Source organism: Saccostrea echinata, unplaced genomic scaffold (genome assembly GCF_033153115.1).
Source record: "Saccostrea echinata isolate AGI-Se365-2 ecotype Australia unplaced genomic scaffold, CSIRO_AGI_Sech_v1 ptg000054l, whole genome shotgun sequence".
In the NCBI taxonomy this organism is placed as follows: Eukaryota; Metazoa; Mollusca; class Bivalvia; order Ostreida; family Ostreidae; genus Saccostrea; species Saccostrea echinata.
In genome coordinates, this window is record NW_026889803.1 from 27,419,903 (window position 1) to 27,438,577 (window position 18,675).

Below are 18,675 nucleotides of genomic sequence, written 5' to 3' on the forward strand. Positions count from 1 at the left end.
TGCTTTTCTGTGAAGTTGATATACCTATGGATTCAGGTCCCTAGCAACGGATTCAAAAGGGGGGCAACTTCCCAAAAAATCTGACAAGCAAAAAAAAAACTGACCAAAAGTGGGGGGGGGGGGGTTAACTTCCAAAAATTATCTGACAAGCAAAAAAAAAAGGTATTTTACTGTCCGAATCCTGAAATTTGCCAGTGCTCGACCTTAAAACATTAAAAGGGGGGGGGGAGGCATTATTTAAAGGAAAATTTACTATAGCAAAATAGTAATACTCAGAAAAAAGTAGCCCCCCCCCCTCCGCGTTCTACGGGCCTGGGATTTATGAATTGACTGAATCAAAGGGTTACATTTGTTATATTATTTTCCTCGGAAAAGAAAGACACAACAAATTCATTATATATAGGAATTTGTATGTTTTAAAGAGTTTATAAACACATCTTTGGATTTTCCTTAAGTTATTTTTAATAACTCAAGTCAATATCGTAAAATATAATTTTGCACGTGCAATTTGTTATTATTTCAGTAATTGAATATAAAAACCTTCTAAATCAATTTATATAAATAAATACAACTGTAGTAATTTTTTATTTTTTTATTTGTCAGCACTAAAACTAATTTAACATGCAAAAAATTTTAAAACTTAACAAAGTACATGGAATGGTATACTAAATTGAACAAGCACTACATTTTAAAACGTGAACATTGAATGATGTAAATAAATGCACTAACACTAGATTTTAAAATTTGAACTTTGATGTGTTTTTTTTTTTTCCTTAAAAAGTACAATCATTCACGGTCATATTTCACAAACACGTCACTTAAAAAAACTTGTCCAGCATATTGTCTGTGCAGTCTTGGATCGCTTCATCACAAGCAAATTTTCAAGTTGTAGAATGATTTCTCCAGTCATGGGCTTAAACGTTAATATTTAGCGCTCCATATGTATACATGTATATTTCGCGCAAGGTACTATTTCTGATAGAAAGATAGGCGAAATGGAAATGTAAAAAACGAAGGTTTTTGTACGCAACTTAAACATTTTTGTTATATTTAATACATGTACTGGAACTTGATATCACCCAAACCCATTTCATTAATTTGGCCCTCCTTGATCTTAGGAAAAATTAATCCTAATGAGAATCAGACAAGTTCATTACTCCCTGTATACTCCCATACACATAGGGCCTTGTCTTCCGGATTGTTAATTGTAAAATAAATTAATAAAATTTTGAATCTTAAATACACTTAAAAGTTGTTAAAATAAAAGATTCTGACACCGACCTTTAGTCAAGAAAAACCACTTTTAAAAAAGACGTACCATAACTATATACACATACTCGAAAAGTGTCAGAATCTTTTATTTTAACAACTTTTTAAGTGTATTTAAAGTAGATTCAAAATTTCAAAATTTTGTTAACTTATTTTACACATTGCCCACACACTAAAATAATGATGAAAAAATCCAGCAGCTACCCAATATGTCTATGTTTCGATGTTGCATGCGGAAATGTGTATTTGATTGATATTCAAACGAAAACCACTTCTATTTCACGCATATCGGTTTTACGGAACTTCCTATCGGGTTTTCTCTAGAACTTATTTTTAAAATTAGGTCTTAGAAACGTTTAAGAGATATACGGGAATACACAACTGTATTTATTAACAATGAAAAGGATTTTCCCCTGTTTTATATTTTCTTATCGAGACGATCATTCATAATATGAAATCATCTTTATTTTTTACCGTTTGCTCAACATCTTTATATTTGTGAGGACATATCAATCAGTATACAACATGGCTGATACCGATAGTAACTCACAATACGACGAATTTATCATAGATTCGTCTAAATTGCAACTGGTTCTTGAAATCCAAAATAAGATTGAGCAAATGTTCAGTGTCAGTGTTTATGTCGACGAATCCACAGATGTCAAATGTGAAAAGAGCTGGTTGAAACTCGAGGGACAAAATTGTGACAGGAAAAATGCCAGGGTAATGATAACTCATGAAAAAATCCCAATCACTAGTTTGTAAAGCACAGTAAGAAATGAAGGACATAAACAATTTCTGGACACTTATAAATTTTGAATTACTTGGAGGTAAATTGAAAATTTACAATATGATAACTCTCTTGTTGTAAATTTTGCATTTACGTAAATGTACTTCTGGTAAATTTAAAATTAATAACATGATTACTTGATAGCCAAATGCCCAGATACACACCTGTGTTTAAACCATGTTTACCACCAAGAACAGCTTACATTTTTTCACATTTATTTCATACCTGTTTCTCAGAAGTGAGCTTAGCTCACAAGCTAAGCCTACATGTAATCCAGGTCTAGAGTAGTTTTAAATGTTGATTTAATGTTCTTCTAACACTGGAGGACTGGATAGATTTGACAAAGAGGCTGGATCTTACTGGAAAAAGAAGAAGGATGACCCAACATTACTTGTGACAGATTAGATTTATTTTTATGTTGATCTTCCACTTCTTTAAAAATGATGATCTACTTATAATGGACAAGCTGAAGTGTGTTACATCATTGCTTATTGCCATTCCCAGGTGAAGATGAAAAATGATTTTCGTTGCCTCAGATTTGAACTGCACACTGTTTTGCATGTAATTGCAAGGTGATGTGTGGTGGGGGAGGGGAGTCCAAACCCCACTAGGACTTTTAATTTCATTACACTTAAATTAGTAAAGTTATCAAAGAATGCTTTTGAATCCCTTCTCAGGAAACACAGACACCCATCACACCCTTCCCACCCCTCCCTTAAGTTGATAAGATTAAGTCATACATATAAATGTAAAATGAAAGTGAGTAAATAGGCATGACTGCTTTTTTAGCTCACCTGAGCTGAAAGCTCAAGTGAGCTTTTCTGATCACATTTTGTCCGTAGTCCGTCTGTCCGTCCGTCCGTCTGTAAACTTTTCACATTTTCGACTTCTTCTCCAGAACCACTGGGCCATTTTCAACCAAACTTGCCACAAAGCATCCTTGGGTGAAGGGGGTTCAAGTTTGTTCAAATGAAGGGCCATGCCCTCTTCCAAGGGGAGATAATTAAGAATAAGTGAAAATTTGTTGTCTTTTTTTAAAAATCTTCTTCTCAAGAACCATTGGGCCAGAGAAGTTGAAACTTATGGGAAACCTTCATTACATAGTGTAAATTCAAGTTTGTTCAAATCATGACCCCCAGGGGTCGGGTGGGGCCACAATGGGGGATCAAAGTTTTACATAGGAATATATAGGAAAATTCTTTAAAAATCTTCTTCTCAAGAACAACAAAGCCACAATTAGTCATATTGATACGAAATCATCCTCAGGTAGTGTAGATTTAAGTTTGTTCAAATCATGACCCCCGGGGGTAGGGTGGGGCCACAATAGGGGATCAAAGTTTTACATAGGAGTATATAGGAAAATTCTTTAAAAATCTTCTTCTCAAGAACAACAAAGCCACAATTAGTCATATTGATATGGAATCATCCTCAGGTAGTGTAGATTCAAGTTTGTCCAAATCATGATGCCCGGGGGTAGGGTGGGGCCACAATGGGGGATCAAAGTTTTACATAGGAATATATAGGAAAATTCTTTAAAAATTTTCTTCTCAAGAACAACAAAGCCACAATTAGTCATATTGATACGAAATCATCCTCAGGTAGTGTAGATTTAATTTTGTTCAAATCAAGACCCCCGGGGGTAGGGTGGGGCCACAATGCGGGATCAAAGTTTTACATAGGAATATATAGGAAAATTCTTTAAAAATTTTCTTCTCAAGAACAACAAAGCCACAATTAGTCATATTGATATGGAATCATCCTCAGGTAGTGTAGATTCAAGTTTGTTCAAATCATGACCCCCGGGGGTAGGTTGGGGCCACAATAGGGGATCAAAGTTTTACATAGGAATATATAGGAAAATTCTTTAAAAATTTTCTTCTCAAGAACAACAAAGCCACAATTAGTCATTTTGATATGGAATCATCCTCAGGTAATGTAGATTCAAGTTTGTTCAAATCATGACCCCCGGGGGTAGGGTGGGGCCACAATGGGGGATCAAAGTTTTAGATAGGAATACATAGGAAAATTCTTTAAAAATCTTCTTCTCAAGAACAGCAAAGCCACAATTAGTCATATTGATATGAAATCATCCTCAGGTAGTGTAGATTTAAGTTTGTTCAAATCATGACCCCCGGGGGTAGGGTGGGGCCACAATAGGGGATCAAAGTTTTACATAAGAATATATTGGAACATTCTTTAAAAATCTTCTTCTCAAGAACAACAAAGCCACAATTAGTCATTTTGATATGGAATCATCCTCAGGTAATGTAGATTCAAGTTTGTTCAAATCATGACCCCCGGGGGTAGGGTGGAGCCACAATGGGGGATCAAAGTTTTACATAGGAATACATAGGAAAATTCTTTAAAAATCTCCTTCTCAAGAACAACAAAGCCACAGTTAGTCATATTGATATGAAATCATCCTCAGGTGGTGTAGATTTAAGTTTGTTCAAATCATGACCCCCGGGGGTAGGGTGGGGCCACAATAGGGGATCAAAGTTTTACATAGGAATATATAGGAAAATTCTTTAAAAATTTTCTTCTCAAGAACAACAAAGCCACAATTAGTCTTTGTTCAAATCATGACCCCCGGGGGTAGGGTGGAGCCACAATGGGGGATCAAAGTTTTACATAGGAATATATAGGAAAATTCTTTAAAAATTTTCTTCTCAAGAACAACAAAGCCACAATTAGTCATATTGATACGAAATCATCCTCAGGTAGTGTAGATTTAAGTTTGTTCAAATCATGACCCCCGGGGGTAGGGTGGGGCCACAATAGGGGATCAAAGTTTTACATAGGAGTATATAGGAAAATTCTTTAAAAATCTTCTTCTCAAGAACAACAAAGCCACAATTAGTCATATTGATATGGAATCATCCTCAGGTAGTGTAGATTCAAGTTTGTCCAAATCATGATGCCCGGGGGTAGGGTGGGGCCACAATGGGGGATCAAAGTTTTACATAGGAATATATAGGAAAATTCTTTAAAAATTTTCTTCTCAAGAACAACAAAGCCACAATTAGTCATATTGATACGAAATCATCCTCAGGTAGTGTAGATTTAATTTTGTTCAAATCAAGACCCCCGGGGGTAGGGTGGGGCCACAATGCGGGATCAAAGTTTTACATAGGAATATATAGGAAAATTCTTTAAAAATTTTCTTCTCAAGAACAACAAAGCCACAATTAGTCATATTGATATGGAATCATCCTCAGGTAGTGTAGATTCAAGTTTGTTCAAATCATGACCCCCGGGGGTAGGTTGGGGCCACAATAGGGGATCAAAGTTTTACATAGGAATATATAGGAAAATTCTTTAAAAATTTTCTTCTCAAGAACAACAAAGCCACAATTAGTCATTTTGATATGGAATCATCCTCAGGTAATGTAGATTCAAGTTTGTTCAAATCATGACCCCCGGGGGTAGGGTGGGGCCACAATGGGGGATCAAAGTTTTAGATAGGAATACATAGGAAAATTCTTTAAAAATCTTCTTCTCAAGAACAGCAAAGCCACAATTAGTCATATTGATATGAAATCATCCTCAGGTAGTGTAGATTTAAGTTTGTTCAAATCATGACCCCCGGGGGTAGGGTGGGGCCACAATAGGGGATCAAAGTTTTACATAAGAATATATTGGAACATTCTTTAAAAATCTTCTTCTCAAGAACAACAAAGCCACAATTAGTCATTTTGATATGGAATCATCCTCAGGTAATGTAGATTCAAGTTTGTTCAAATCATGACCCCCGGGGGTAGGGTGGAGCCACAATGGGGGATCAAAGTTTTACATAGGAATACATAGGAAAATTCTTTAAAAATCTCCTTCTCAAGAACAACAAAGCCACAGTTAGTCATATTGATATGAAATCATCCTCAGGTGGTGTAGATTTAAGTTTGTTCAAATCATGACCCCCGGGGGTAGGGTGGGGCCACAATAGGGGATCAAAGTTTTACATAGGAATATATAGGAAAATTCTTTAAAAATTTTCTTCTCAAGAACAACAAAGCCACAATTAGTCTTTGTTCAAATCATGACCCCCGGGGGTAGGGTGGAGCCACAATGGGGGATCAAAGTTTTACATAGGAATATATAGGAAAATTCTTTAAAAATTTTCTTCTCAAGAACAACAAAGCCACAATTAGTCATATTGATATGGAATCATCCTTAGGTAGTGTAGATTCAAATTTGTCGAAATCAAGATCCCCGGGGGTAGGGTGGGTCCACAATGGGGGATCAAAGTTTTACATAGGAATAAATAGGAAAAATCTTTTAAAATCTTTTCAAGAACAGGAAAGCCGTGATTAGTCATTTTGATATTGAAGCATCCCCAAGTATTGTAGATTCAAGTTTGTTCAAGGCATCCTCCAGTAGTAGTGGTGGGGCCATAATCGGGGATCAAAGTTTAACAAAAGAATATATATAAGAAATATCTTAAAAAATCTTCTTCTCAAGAACAACAAAGCCATAATTAGTCATATTGATATGGAAGCATCCTTAGGTAGTGTATATTCAAGTTTGTTCAAATCTTGAACCCCCCCCCCCTTCCTACCCCCCAGGGTAGGATGGCAAACATCTTTAAAATTCCGTTTCAAGAACAGCAAAACCATGATTAGTTATATGAATATAGAAGCATCCTCAGAAAGTTTAGATTCAATTTCATTCAAAACATGGCAACTGGGGATAGGTTATGCCTAGAACAGTTGATCAAAGCTTTATGTATGAATATATAGAAGAAGAAATCTGCTGACAAAGAACAGCAGGGCCATATTGACTCAGGTGAGCGTTGTGGCCCATGGACCTCTTGTTTTTATTTCATTGGAAAAAAATGAATTAGAAGATATTTATTTTTTGAATGGTATGTGTCCATCCCAAAAAATAAGAAACATTCCTGAATCTACCCTTTCATTGTGTGTTTTTCTATATTAGAAAACTTAATTATGCAGTAAGAAGAGTACCGGTAGATCTTTGTCATATTGAATGAAGATGATGGTAATGGTGAGCACATTGCACTTACTCAAATATGAGGATGTTCCTAGTAAGACATTTCTGTGATGGAATGAAAGTTTTTCTGCAAAGACTCAAGTTAGATTTAAAACCAGTTTACTTGACTCCGGTTTAATCAATAAACCTAGCTTACCTAATACATAGGTGTGAATATGGGCAATAGAGTAGACAACAGTAAAGGGCCACATATGTCATTGATTTTTAGCTCACAGCTAAAAGCTCAAGAAAGCTTTTCTGATCAAATTTTTCCGTTGTCTGTCAGCGCTAGCATCATAAACTTTTTAGCTCACCTGAGCTGAAAGCTCAAGTGAGCTTTTCTGATCACCCGTTGTCAGTCTGTCTGTCCGTCCGTCTGTCCGTCCGTCTGTAAACTTTTCATATTTTCGACTTCTTCTCAAGAACCACTGGGCCAATTTTAACCAAACTTGGTACAAAGCAACCTTGGGTGAAGGGGAGTTTAAATTGTTAAAATGAAGGGCCAAGTCCCCTACAAAGGGGAGATAATGAAGAAAATACAAAAATTGGGTGGGGTCATTAAAAAATCTTCTTCTCAAGAACCACAGGGCCAGAAAAGCTGAAACTTATCTGGAAGCATCCTAAAGTAGTGTAGATTCTAAATTGTTCAAATCATGACCCCCGGGGGTAGGGCGGGGCCACAATAGGGAATCCAAGTTTTACATTCAAATGTATAGGAAAAATCTTTAAAAATCTTCTTCTCAAGAACCACTGGACCTGAAAAGCTGAAACTTATGTGGAAGCATGCTGGGGTAGTGTAGATTCTAATTGTTCAAATCATGACCCCCAGGGGTAGGGCGGGGCCACAATAGGGAATCCAAGTTTTACATTGAAATATATAGGAAAAATCTTTAAAAATCTTCTCCTCAAGAACCACTGGGCCAGAAAAGCTGAAACTTATCTGGAAGCATCCTGGGGTAGTGTAGATTCTAAATTGTTCAAATCATGACCCCCGGGGGTAGGGCGGGGCCACAATAGGGAATCCAAGTTTTACATTGAAATATGTAGTAAAAATCTTTAAAAATCTTCTTCTCAAGAACCACTGGGCCAGAAAAGCTGAAACTTACTTGGAAGCATGCTGGGGAAGTGTAGATTCTAAATTGTTCAAATCATGACCCCCGGGGGTAGGGCGGGGCCACAATAGGGAATCCAAGTTTTACATTCAAATGTATAGGAAAAATCTTTAAAAATCTTCTTCTCAAGAACCACTGGACCTGAAAAGCTGAAACTTATGTGGAAGCATGCTGGGGTAGTGTAGATTCTAAATTGTTCAAACCATGACCCCCGGGGGTAGGGCGGGGCCACAATAGGAAATCCAAGTTTTACATTGAAATATATAGGAAAAATCTTTAAAAATCTTGTTCTCAAGAACCACTGGACCTGAAAAGCTGAAACTTATGTGGAAGCATGCTGGGGTAGTGTAGATTCTAAATTGTTCAAATCATGCCCCCCGGGGTAGGGCAGGGCCACAATAGGAAATCCAAGTTTTACATTGAAATATATAGGAAAAATCTTTAAAAATCTTCTCCTCAAGAACCACTGGGCCAGAAAAGCTGAAACTTATCTGGAAGCATGCTGGGGAAGTGTAGATTCTAAATTGTTCAAATCATAACCCCCGGGGGTAGGGCGGGGCCACAATAGGGAATCCAAGTTTTACATTGAAATATATAGGAAAAATCTTTAAAAATCTTCTCCTCAAGAACCACTGGGCCAGAAAAGCTGAAACTTATCTGGAAGCATCCTGGGGTAGTGTAGATTCTAAATTGTTCAAATCATGACCCCCGGGGGTAGGGCGGGGCCGCAATAGGGAATCCAAGTTTTACATTGAAATATATAGGAAACATCTTTAAAAATCTTGTTCTCAAGAACCACTGGACCTGAAAAGCTGAAACTTATGTGGAAGCATGCTGGGGTAGTGTAGATTCTAAATTGTTCAAATCATGACCCCCGGGGGTAGGGCGGGGCCACAATAGGAAATCCAAGTTTTACATTGAAATATATAGGAAAAATCTTTAAAAATCTTCTCCTCAAGAACCACTGGGCCAGAAAAGCTACAATAAGTACTACGGGGGGGGGGGGGGGGGGGGGAGAAATCAGGTGAAAAACAGCAAGGCCAAAGTTACTCAGGTGAGCGCTGTGGCCCATGGGCCTCTTGTTTCAATTTCTTCTCCAGACCCACTAGGCCAATTTCAAACAAACTTGGCACAGAGTATCCTTGGATGAAGGGGATGGAGTTTGTTCAAATGAATGGCCATGTCATCTTTTAAGGGGGGATATGGAATTTGAATTTTTATCAATTATTCTCGAACGTGTGCTATTTTTTCTTTTTTATGCCACGCTGCTAAATGTGTGTGATAATATTTATATATAGACCATAATTGAGCACAATTTTAAAATTCAAAGCAATGTACAATAATTTACGAGTGTCATCAGTATTTATAAATACTTTGACGTATACACAGGTTGCACAATCGGACAGTCCAGTCTGACGTTGCAGGTTGCACTAGATTTATAACATCAGGAATAGTGATATCGTATTTTCATCAATTAACAGTAGTTTTTCCTCTTCTTGTAGTGTCTCTCAAATTGTACACACCTTTTAAAAATCATATATACCAATTTCAAATCAATGTCAGAGCTTAAATCTTCAAATTAAAATATATTCCAGTAAGTCCCAGTTGTTTGAATGATTAATTTGTCTCTGATGTTGTTTCAACTATACGAAAACATAATTTTATGATTGGACATTGTTCCATCCGGATGGCTGACATTGCTTTTTCTGTTGATTTTTGAAACATATTTCTTGCAGTTTTTCCTTAATATTTTCCCTATCTGTCCAAAAGTATCTAGTATTTATTTAGAATAAAATTACAAAAGCCAACCCTGTCCATTGTTAGACACTACTGTTTTAGCTCTTCCTCAGAAACAGAATTGCGAGTTTTAGTATGGGCACTAAACGGACATTAACAAAAGGCAGAAAATATAACCCATCAGTGACATGAAAAATGTCTATATGAAGTAATTTTATATTAAAATGACAAGAAAAATGTCTGTATTATGTAATTTTATTTTAAAAGCTCAGAAGATTTTTTGGTTTCTCTGTTCTAATTTCTTTTGTTTTGTTTTCCCTAGGAATACATTTTGGCAGTCTGTCACCCAGAGTCTAAGCAAAAACTTCAGATTAAGGAAGCCAACAGTGATTTGTTTGATAAAGAAGTTCTTGAAGATATAGAAATGCAGACTTGTGCATTAATAACACTCCAGGATAACACTATTGAGATCTGTGGCACAGAGCTTGCAGTGATTTTAGCAATGACTACTTTAGAAAGTAAAGGTGCAGTAGGTATAGAAGATATGGAAGCTGATGGAGAGACAGATGGAAAAACAGACGTGTCTCAAAAACCACCAGCAAAAAACAGGTGGTCTCGCAAAATGGATTCACAATTAGAGAAACTCTTGTGTGACCCCAAAAACCGTTCAGAAAGCATGTCTATTAATGACTTTTCCAAAACTTCACCATCTATTAAGATGACTATTTTGAAATGTATGCAAGAAATGGATGATATAAGTGACAGTGATTTATTTCCCAGCTGTAGAGATGATGCAGGAACAGTGCCTTCCTATAGATTGCCAATTTACATTGATGATGAAAGTGAGGAAGAAAAAGTAGAAAAGGATTCTTTGGATGGAAAGAGTGTGAAACAGTTGACAGAAAAATTGACAACAGCTCAGATATCTCCCACCTCATCTCCTCGACCAGCAGCTAAACAAAAAGTGAGTGGATTTCCTGAAGAAGAATATTTCAGATCCTTTGGGAAAAGTGTAGGATACTCTGAGGCAGATGTGGAAGTTGGATTACAATTATGTGATGAAAAAACAACACCAGCAGATTTTCTAGGCATATTGAATCAGGTGCAGGAAAATAAAAAAGTGGGAAAAGACACAACTGAAAAAGCAAAAGCAGATGTTCCTCAAAAGAATAACTTCCCACCTCCTCCTGATGTGCCCTCTCCATCTTCCACCCCAGTTAATGGAAGAAGAAGTCTCCCTCAGGAATACAAGAAAAAGCTAGTGAAAGACTTTTCAGAAGAAACAGCTGACCTTAGTGTTGAAGAGCTGAAGAGGAGAAATGAAGAGAGACAGAAAGTGTTGAAGTCAGCCTTTGAGCAGGGACTCAGTAATGTGTCTGATCCAAAATCACCACAGAAAAAGAAAAGGAAAAAGAAAAAACGAAAGAAAGGCAGTGGTCCCGTGAAGTTTATAGGTGAAGGATCAAAGGAAAATCCAGCCATTGTTAGTGGCTCTGACGATGACGAAGAGCAGACTAAGGTAATGACTATTTGGAATGAGAATCCTGATGAAGATTCAGATAGTGATGACTGTATGATTGTAGATGAAACATTCCCAACAACTGCCCCTTCTAAAAATACTAACTCAAATCAACCAAAGGCTGAGGTCCAAAAACAGCCACAGAAACCTTCAGGAATTGACCAACCATCCAATTCTGCTTCTAGTTCAGATGCTTTTCAGAGTACAGACTCTAATCAGTCCACAGGGGAGCCATGGACAGTGGTTCAAAATCAAAAAGCAGGGCAGCAACGGTCAAGATTTGACCAACCACCCCCTCCCCTTTTCCCCACTAATCCAGGTGATTTTCAGTTCAATAGAGGGACATCAAATAACAGAGGTCCTTCCCGATGGGATGTACCTCCTCCAAACTTGGGACAAAATAATTTTTATCATGTGAATCAAATTCCACCTCCTGGTGTTGTTACTGCCCCAGTGCTGGGTGCTGGAGGACACCCTATTAACCAGCAGAAAAATTTACGCTATATCGTGATTGATGGCAGCAATGTGGCTATGTGGTGAGAAAATATCTTGACCAATAAGAATATTAAAAATTGTATTTGAAAGTAAAGATGAATGAAATTTATTTGAATGTTGAAGGATGACTTTCAGTAATGTGGTACATATATGATATTTTGCAGTCATGGATGTCATAAAGTATTTTCCTGTCGGGGCATTAAGATTGTAATAGACTACTTCCTTCAGCGGGGACATACCCAGGTCACAGCTTTTGTTCCAGAGTGGAGGCGATATCGTGAAACAAGTGACATCAAACAACAACAACTACTAAATGAAATGCAGGAAGAGGGACATGTAGTTTTCACTCCATCAAGGAGAATTAACAATAGGCTAATAGCGTCTTATGATGATAGGTAATAAAGAGCAGAAAATCCTTAAATACTAGGATATATCATAACTAATACTTGAAAATTACCTATATTTAGCAACAATCACATTTTGAAGAATAAATAGCATTTCAATTATTATTGCATGAATTTGTGTTGAAATATGTTGAGTGTCTTTTGAAAGTAAGATTTCATTATAAGGAAAAACACAAAAGAGAGCAAATTTACTGAAAGGATATTTTGACTTTAGAGGAGTCAGAATTATTTCACTTTTCTTTCAACAGATTTATTCTGGAGTTGGCAGAGAGAGAGGATGGTATAATTGTATCCAATGATCAGTACAGAGACCTCATGCAGGAGAAGTACAGCTGGAGGAAAATTATTGAAGACAGGTAAGGGCTTAGCTTGAAGACAGGTAATGGTTGTCATGTTGAGTTCCTTGAAGACAGGTAATGGTTATGTTGTTCAATTCAATGAAGACTGGTAATGGTGTCTTAATTGTTGAATTCCATGAAGCCAGGTAAGGGATGTCTTGTTGAGTTGCTTGAAGCCAAGTGAAGGTTGTTGAAAATGCATCAAATGGTGGCAACAGGGGGAAAAGAGTTAAAGCCAAGTAAGGGTTGTCTTGTTGAGTTCCTTGAAGCCAAGTAAGGGTTGTCTTGTTGAGTTGCTTGAAGCCAAGTGAACTGAAGGTTGTCTTGTTGAGTTGCTTGAAGCCAAGTAAGGGTTGTCTTGTTGAGTTGCTTGAAGCCAAGTAAGGGTTGTCTTGTTGAGTTGCTTGAAGCCAAGTAAGGGTTGTCTTGTTGAGTTGCTTGAAGCCAAGTGAAGGTTGTCTTTTTGAGTTCCTTGAAGCCAAGTAAGGGTTGTCTTGTTGAGTTGCTTGAAGCCAAGTGAAGGTTGTCTTTTTGAGTTCCTTGAAGCCAAGTAAGGGTTGTCTTGTTGAGTTCCTTTAAGTCAGGTAAGGGTTGTCTTGTTGAGTTCCTTTAAGTCACGTAAGGATTGTCTTGTTGAGTTCCTTTAAGTCAGGTAAGGGTTGTCTTGTTGAGTTCCTTGAAGGCAGGCAAGGGTTGTCTTGTTGAGTTCATTGAAGGCAGGCAAGGGTTGTGTTGTTGAGTTCATTGAAGGCAGGCAAGGGTTGTCTTTCTTAAACTCGCTCAGGAAGTCTAGGAGGAGCTATTGTTAATACCATCTTCTTTAGTAATATCAATGTATAGGTCCAGTTCTAACTTTCTAAGACCTGCTATCACCAAACTTTGCTTATGATTCATTAAGTATACATAGTTATGATTTGGATGTACATATTTCTGACATAATTATTTCAAAATTTTATTTAAAAATGAGGTCCATTTTCAAATTAAAGTAAGTCCAACTTGAACTGCAAGCTTTTGTGACTGCATCCTGCATGATCCAGCCAAAGTTAGTTTAAGTTTTTGGTCAATCAATTTTCAGATCATAGTATATCTGCAGTATGCATCTGAGGATGCATAACCTGGTCAAAGAGAAATCAATGAAAGGTTTTCAGCCAGGTTTAATTTTTCTTCAGAAAGTGAAAAAACCAGTTCAAAGTTTTTGGAGTATAAGCATATTTAAGTTGGTCTTGGCCTTCATTACAAGTGTATCATTGTAGTACAGGATAAAGTTTTCTTAAAATTCAATCATTAGCAAAACCATTTTGGATTGAAAAACATGCTAATAACAACCAATTTTGTCCCTTTAGTCAATATGACTTAAAAAAGACTCTCCTGTTGATTTTGAGGTCAATAGGTCAGAAATTTATACATTGCATACATAGTTTTCAGGTGATAACTAAGTTTTCTGTAAGCATTTGGAATGAAACTTAAGGTCATGAATTTTTTTAACCTTAAAAAGACACTTTTGACTTTAAGACCAAAAGCTTAAAGCTCAAGGTTGATCTTTGTTTCTTTCTCAATCTGCATATTATTTTTTTTTTTCATTTTGTCCACCCTCTTCTTTTTTCCTTAAGTGGGGGGCACAAAGTCTGTGAATTAGCTTGTTTAATATTAGATTATCTCTGAAAAATCTAAGAACAATCATTAATTCTGTGTAGAATTATTATGCAAACATACTCATAAGGGAAGATTCAAATACTATAAACGGGTTGCTGGCATGATGAGAGGTCATGATAAATGACCCAAAAAAAATTATGCCATGATTTCCTTGCATAAACCAGACAATTCAGGTCAGCATTGTTGGTCTCTTGTAAGATTCATACTTTGTTTTTCATGTTTACATGTACAATAATTGTTTATTGCAGACTTCTCCTATTCTCATTTGTTGGGGATAACTTCATGCCACCCTTTGATCCCCTTGGAAGGAATGGGCCAAACTTAGATGAATTTTTAAGTAAACCACAGGGCAGGAAAAGGTATATAAACCATTCAGAGCCTTTTTAAACCCCATGAAAATATGTGATTTTACAGTATATTACAAAAGGGTACAGAATGCTGCATAGATGTACAGTCAAATCTTATCTAAAACTCGATGGGACCGAGAAAAAACTTTGAGATATCCGAAGATTCGAGATATCGAGGGTAAAATGCGTTTAGAATAAGTGGTTTGGACCTCCAGATCACTTCGACACATTCATGGTATTCGAGATATCAGTGTTCAAGATACCGAAGTTCAACTGCATTTTTTAATTTTGATGAAAAAAGTTGCAGTGGTTAATACAAGTAGAATAATGCAAGGAATTCATTCATAGTTAATTTAAACCCTGAGCCAAGAGTTAAAAAGTCAGTACCTGTATCACAGGGTTTAGCAGTGTAGAATTTCAATCTGTGCTATACTTTTAAATATAAGAGTAGTAGATAGAAGTTATGATGCACAAGGGTTGTTCTGTTACGTGAATATTCATTGTAAATAATAATTTTTTACCACCATATGCTTGATGTGTGTTTTATGAACACTGAAACGATATTTTTAATTTTTATAGACATACTGTTCCATATTATCAAGAAAGAAACCCACAAATTAATGCATGGAATGCTGGGAAGAGGCAGCGTGAAAACTTCAACCCAAGACCTGTGGGTCAACCATATCCAGGGGCCCCTCCAACACGTGCCTGGGTCAGACCACAGCATGCACAGCAAAGACAAAATAATCAAATGCAGCAAGGTGGTCAAGGAAGAGGTGGAGGGGGAAGGGGAGGGGCCGTTAATCCTCAGAGTCCTCAAAAACCTGCAGGACCCCTGAGGAATAAAGCCAAAACTAAAGGGATAGAAGATCAACTCAAAGCTATTTTTCCAGAAAATGGAGGAAAAATCAGTGAAATTCTGCAGAATCATCCTTATGAAACGGATGTGGAGAAACTGACAAATTATTTAATGAATGCAGTTTTTTCTTCATGAACAGTTCTTGCAATGTGCACCTTCATTTAACACAGGATTGAAGCTTGGCACTGTTTTCCAGTTCTGACTAGTCTTTTGATCGTCTGATGTAATCAGGTTGTCTCTGTATTAAGAACCAATGTTTGGTTGGAAGCCACTTGGTATAAAATAGTGCTTTGTGAAAGTGCTGTTCTCCCATTTTCATTTGCAGAATAAAACTTTTTCCATGTAAAGTAACATGTTTAGTAGATAACCAATGTGATAGGAACTATTGAAGAATCAAGAAAATTACTTTGTTTTATTTGCAAGAACAAGTTTAAGTTTTGAAAAAAAAAAAACCAAAACAACAGCATTAATCATGAAGGATTTAATCAAAAATATTAATGGAAATATTTTGATGTTTGCACATGTAAATAAGGCAGCATATTGATGAAATGAATCCATATAAATGTAAAGAACACCAGGTAAAAGGAGGCCTCATTATTTACATTATATATAGATGCACTGTTTACTTTTTTGTGCAATAATTGCCATTATTAAACTTGCTCTTTGAGAGATGTCAATTTATTTAAGAAATTTGTTTCATGTTTAGTTTATGAAGGTATTATCTGATACATTTCCACCAGGCACACATATTTCCTCATGAACTTTGAAATACACCATACATTACCAATGCATTTACATGTACATTCCAAATATTTAATTATTTCATTTGAACACAAAGATGGCGACAGACTGTCTAGGGTTTATTTCCTCATTTTAGATTAGAGCTGTCTCACTGCAGCGTTATTCCTTGTAGGAATGTGTAAGAATTTCTTTCAAAGGAATCTTAAAAAGAAATCAAATCTTGATTACCTTGCATGAAGTGATTTCACCTTCGGATGGACATTGTCAGCCATCTTAACCAGACTAGATCATTATTATTGAACTGTGCAGCTTATCTAGAATGACTGGGTTTTTACTGAATTCATATTCAATCTGACTAAAAGTCATACATGTTACTTTGTAATTTGTATATAGGGAAGGGTTCAACTTTTTCCCTATAACCCAAGTACTTGGTCCCTTTTCTTGTAAGTATTTAGGGGCTGGGACACAGATTTGAAGCTCATATTTTCTAAAATTTTGTAAATAATGTTGCTAGAGCATTTCACACTGAAATATATTAAAAGCGTGTTTAGAAACTTCTAATAAAACTACAAATTTCGGGACATGTTTCATTGACACATATCCTTGCACTTTCACAAAGTAAACTTTATCCATATTACATAAGAAAAGTAGAAATTTTGTTTTGTATGAATGAAAAATATGAAAACTACTATCCAGAAAATTCAGAGTAGAAATGGGAGAAAGCAAAACCAACTCACCAGTACATGTATTGTCAGTCTGTGCTCAGTGATGTGTACAGACTAAACAAATTGAACATACCCGGTAAAACATAAACACTAACAATAACCAAGTCTGTGCCCTGTTTACAGACACAGGTGTTTGACGTGATGTTATTGTCATTGAATTCTTAGATTATTCATGTAAGTTGAAATCATTAAACTAAAGTTATTTTTGAAAAAAATAGACATTTAAAATTGTAAAGTTTGCATACTGTGTCCAGGCCCCTTTAAAGAAACATACTATTTTGTTACATATGAAAAATTCATGATTGATATGGACCAAGACTTTTTACAAAGGCATACTTGCTAGTAATTCTGTTGGTGTGGAAAAACTAACATTAATCACTGTGATATTTAAAATCCACATGTAGTATAAATTGAAGTTTGTTCATAGGCCCTGCCTCAAGATCTGGGTGCCCTAAAGTACTAGAAATCACCTGGTCCATCCAACACAATAACTTAACTTTTCACCCCCGAGACTTTATTTTGACCTCAAAGATGGTAAGATTCCTTCAGCATAATTTTTGGGTCAGATGTCTTTCTGGGTCAGATGTCAAAGGTCAGGTTCAAAGTACAATCACCATTGTACATTTATATGTACAATGTAATGCTAACACTACTCTTTTTTTATACTAAAAACTTTTTTCTTTAGAAAGAGAAATACTTAAGGGGTCATTTGATTAGATGTCAAGGTCAAAGTTTGACATTGATATTCGTCATGGTCATTGTGATGCAATAAATTGAAGGTTCTTGTAACTTTCACACTTCACATTTACTGTATAGGTGCAAAATGCCTTTGAAACAAGATAATTGATACAAGTACCATGCATGGCCCCGTATGATTTTTTCAGTGTCTGTACTATTTACAGGAAAAGTATACACCTATAAGTTTAATGCAAATGTCTTCATTTCCATTCTGTTAATCTGTGACTCCATTTCTAAGCAAAGAAAGCACAGATCACAATAAAACCCACTAGCTCTGATCATTCCTTATTCCATTATGTTTCACATCAAGATCTGTGGGGGTTTTTTTTGTTGTAATACACATAAAGTACTAGCATTCACATTCCAAATTTGCACAAAATCCATCGTACATTGCAAAATAGTTGTAAAAGGAAGGAAGTCTATGTATTTATATCAAGAGGATGTAAATCTTTCTTCACAGACTGGATACTGTTTTCACATCAACAAAACTAATGTTTCAGTTTCTTAAATCTTTATTGAAACATGAAAACAACTGTTGGTCAACCGAGAGACACATCACATTTTTAATTTAAATTCATTCTGACAACATCAGGATATAAGCTATTCATAATCAACCATTAACAAAATGTAAGCATGTGCCTTGATTTGCACAAGTGTAATATATACATTTGCAATTAAATTTAAAAGTATAACTTTTTTCCTTTAAGTGACAAAATTGATGCAAAGTTTTTTGAATGGTATAAAAGGTAGCACATTGTACATACAAATTCAAATACAAATATCTGTGCTTCCTAAAATAATGTCCATATGGTGTTCTTCAGCAACTGGCATTCATGCAAATGAAGAATAATTTTTAAACTACATTATTTATTTTTTAATGTAAGAAGTGAAAACATAGATATGTGCCTCGTAAATAAGGCATCAATGCACTAGCTTCAGCAATTACATTTGCTAAACACTCA

General features: G+C 36.0%; 1 protein-coding gene across 1 annotated transcript; it reads left to right on the top strand.

The window, feature by feature from the left end:
• Window positions 1-1,762: 1,762 nt before the first annotated feature.
• LOC133205637 (NEDD4-binding protein 1-like) lies at window positions 1,763-15,860 on the top strand. The gene is made up of 6 exons (XM_061341476.1): window positions 1,763-1,992; window positions 10,217-11,949; window positions 12,073-12,303; window positions 12,561-12,668; window positions 14,552-14,662; window positions 15,230-15,860. The coding sequence occupies exons 1-6, from the start codon at window positions 1,795-1,797 to the stop codon at window positions 15,642-15,644; spliced, it is 2,796 nt and encodes a 931-aa protein (XP_061197460.1). The 5' UTR covers window positions 1,763-1,794; the 3' UTR covers window positions 15,645-15,860.
• Window positions 15,861-18,675: the final 2,815 nt, after the last annotated feature.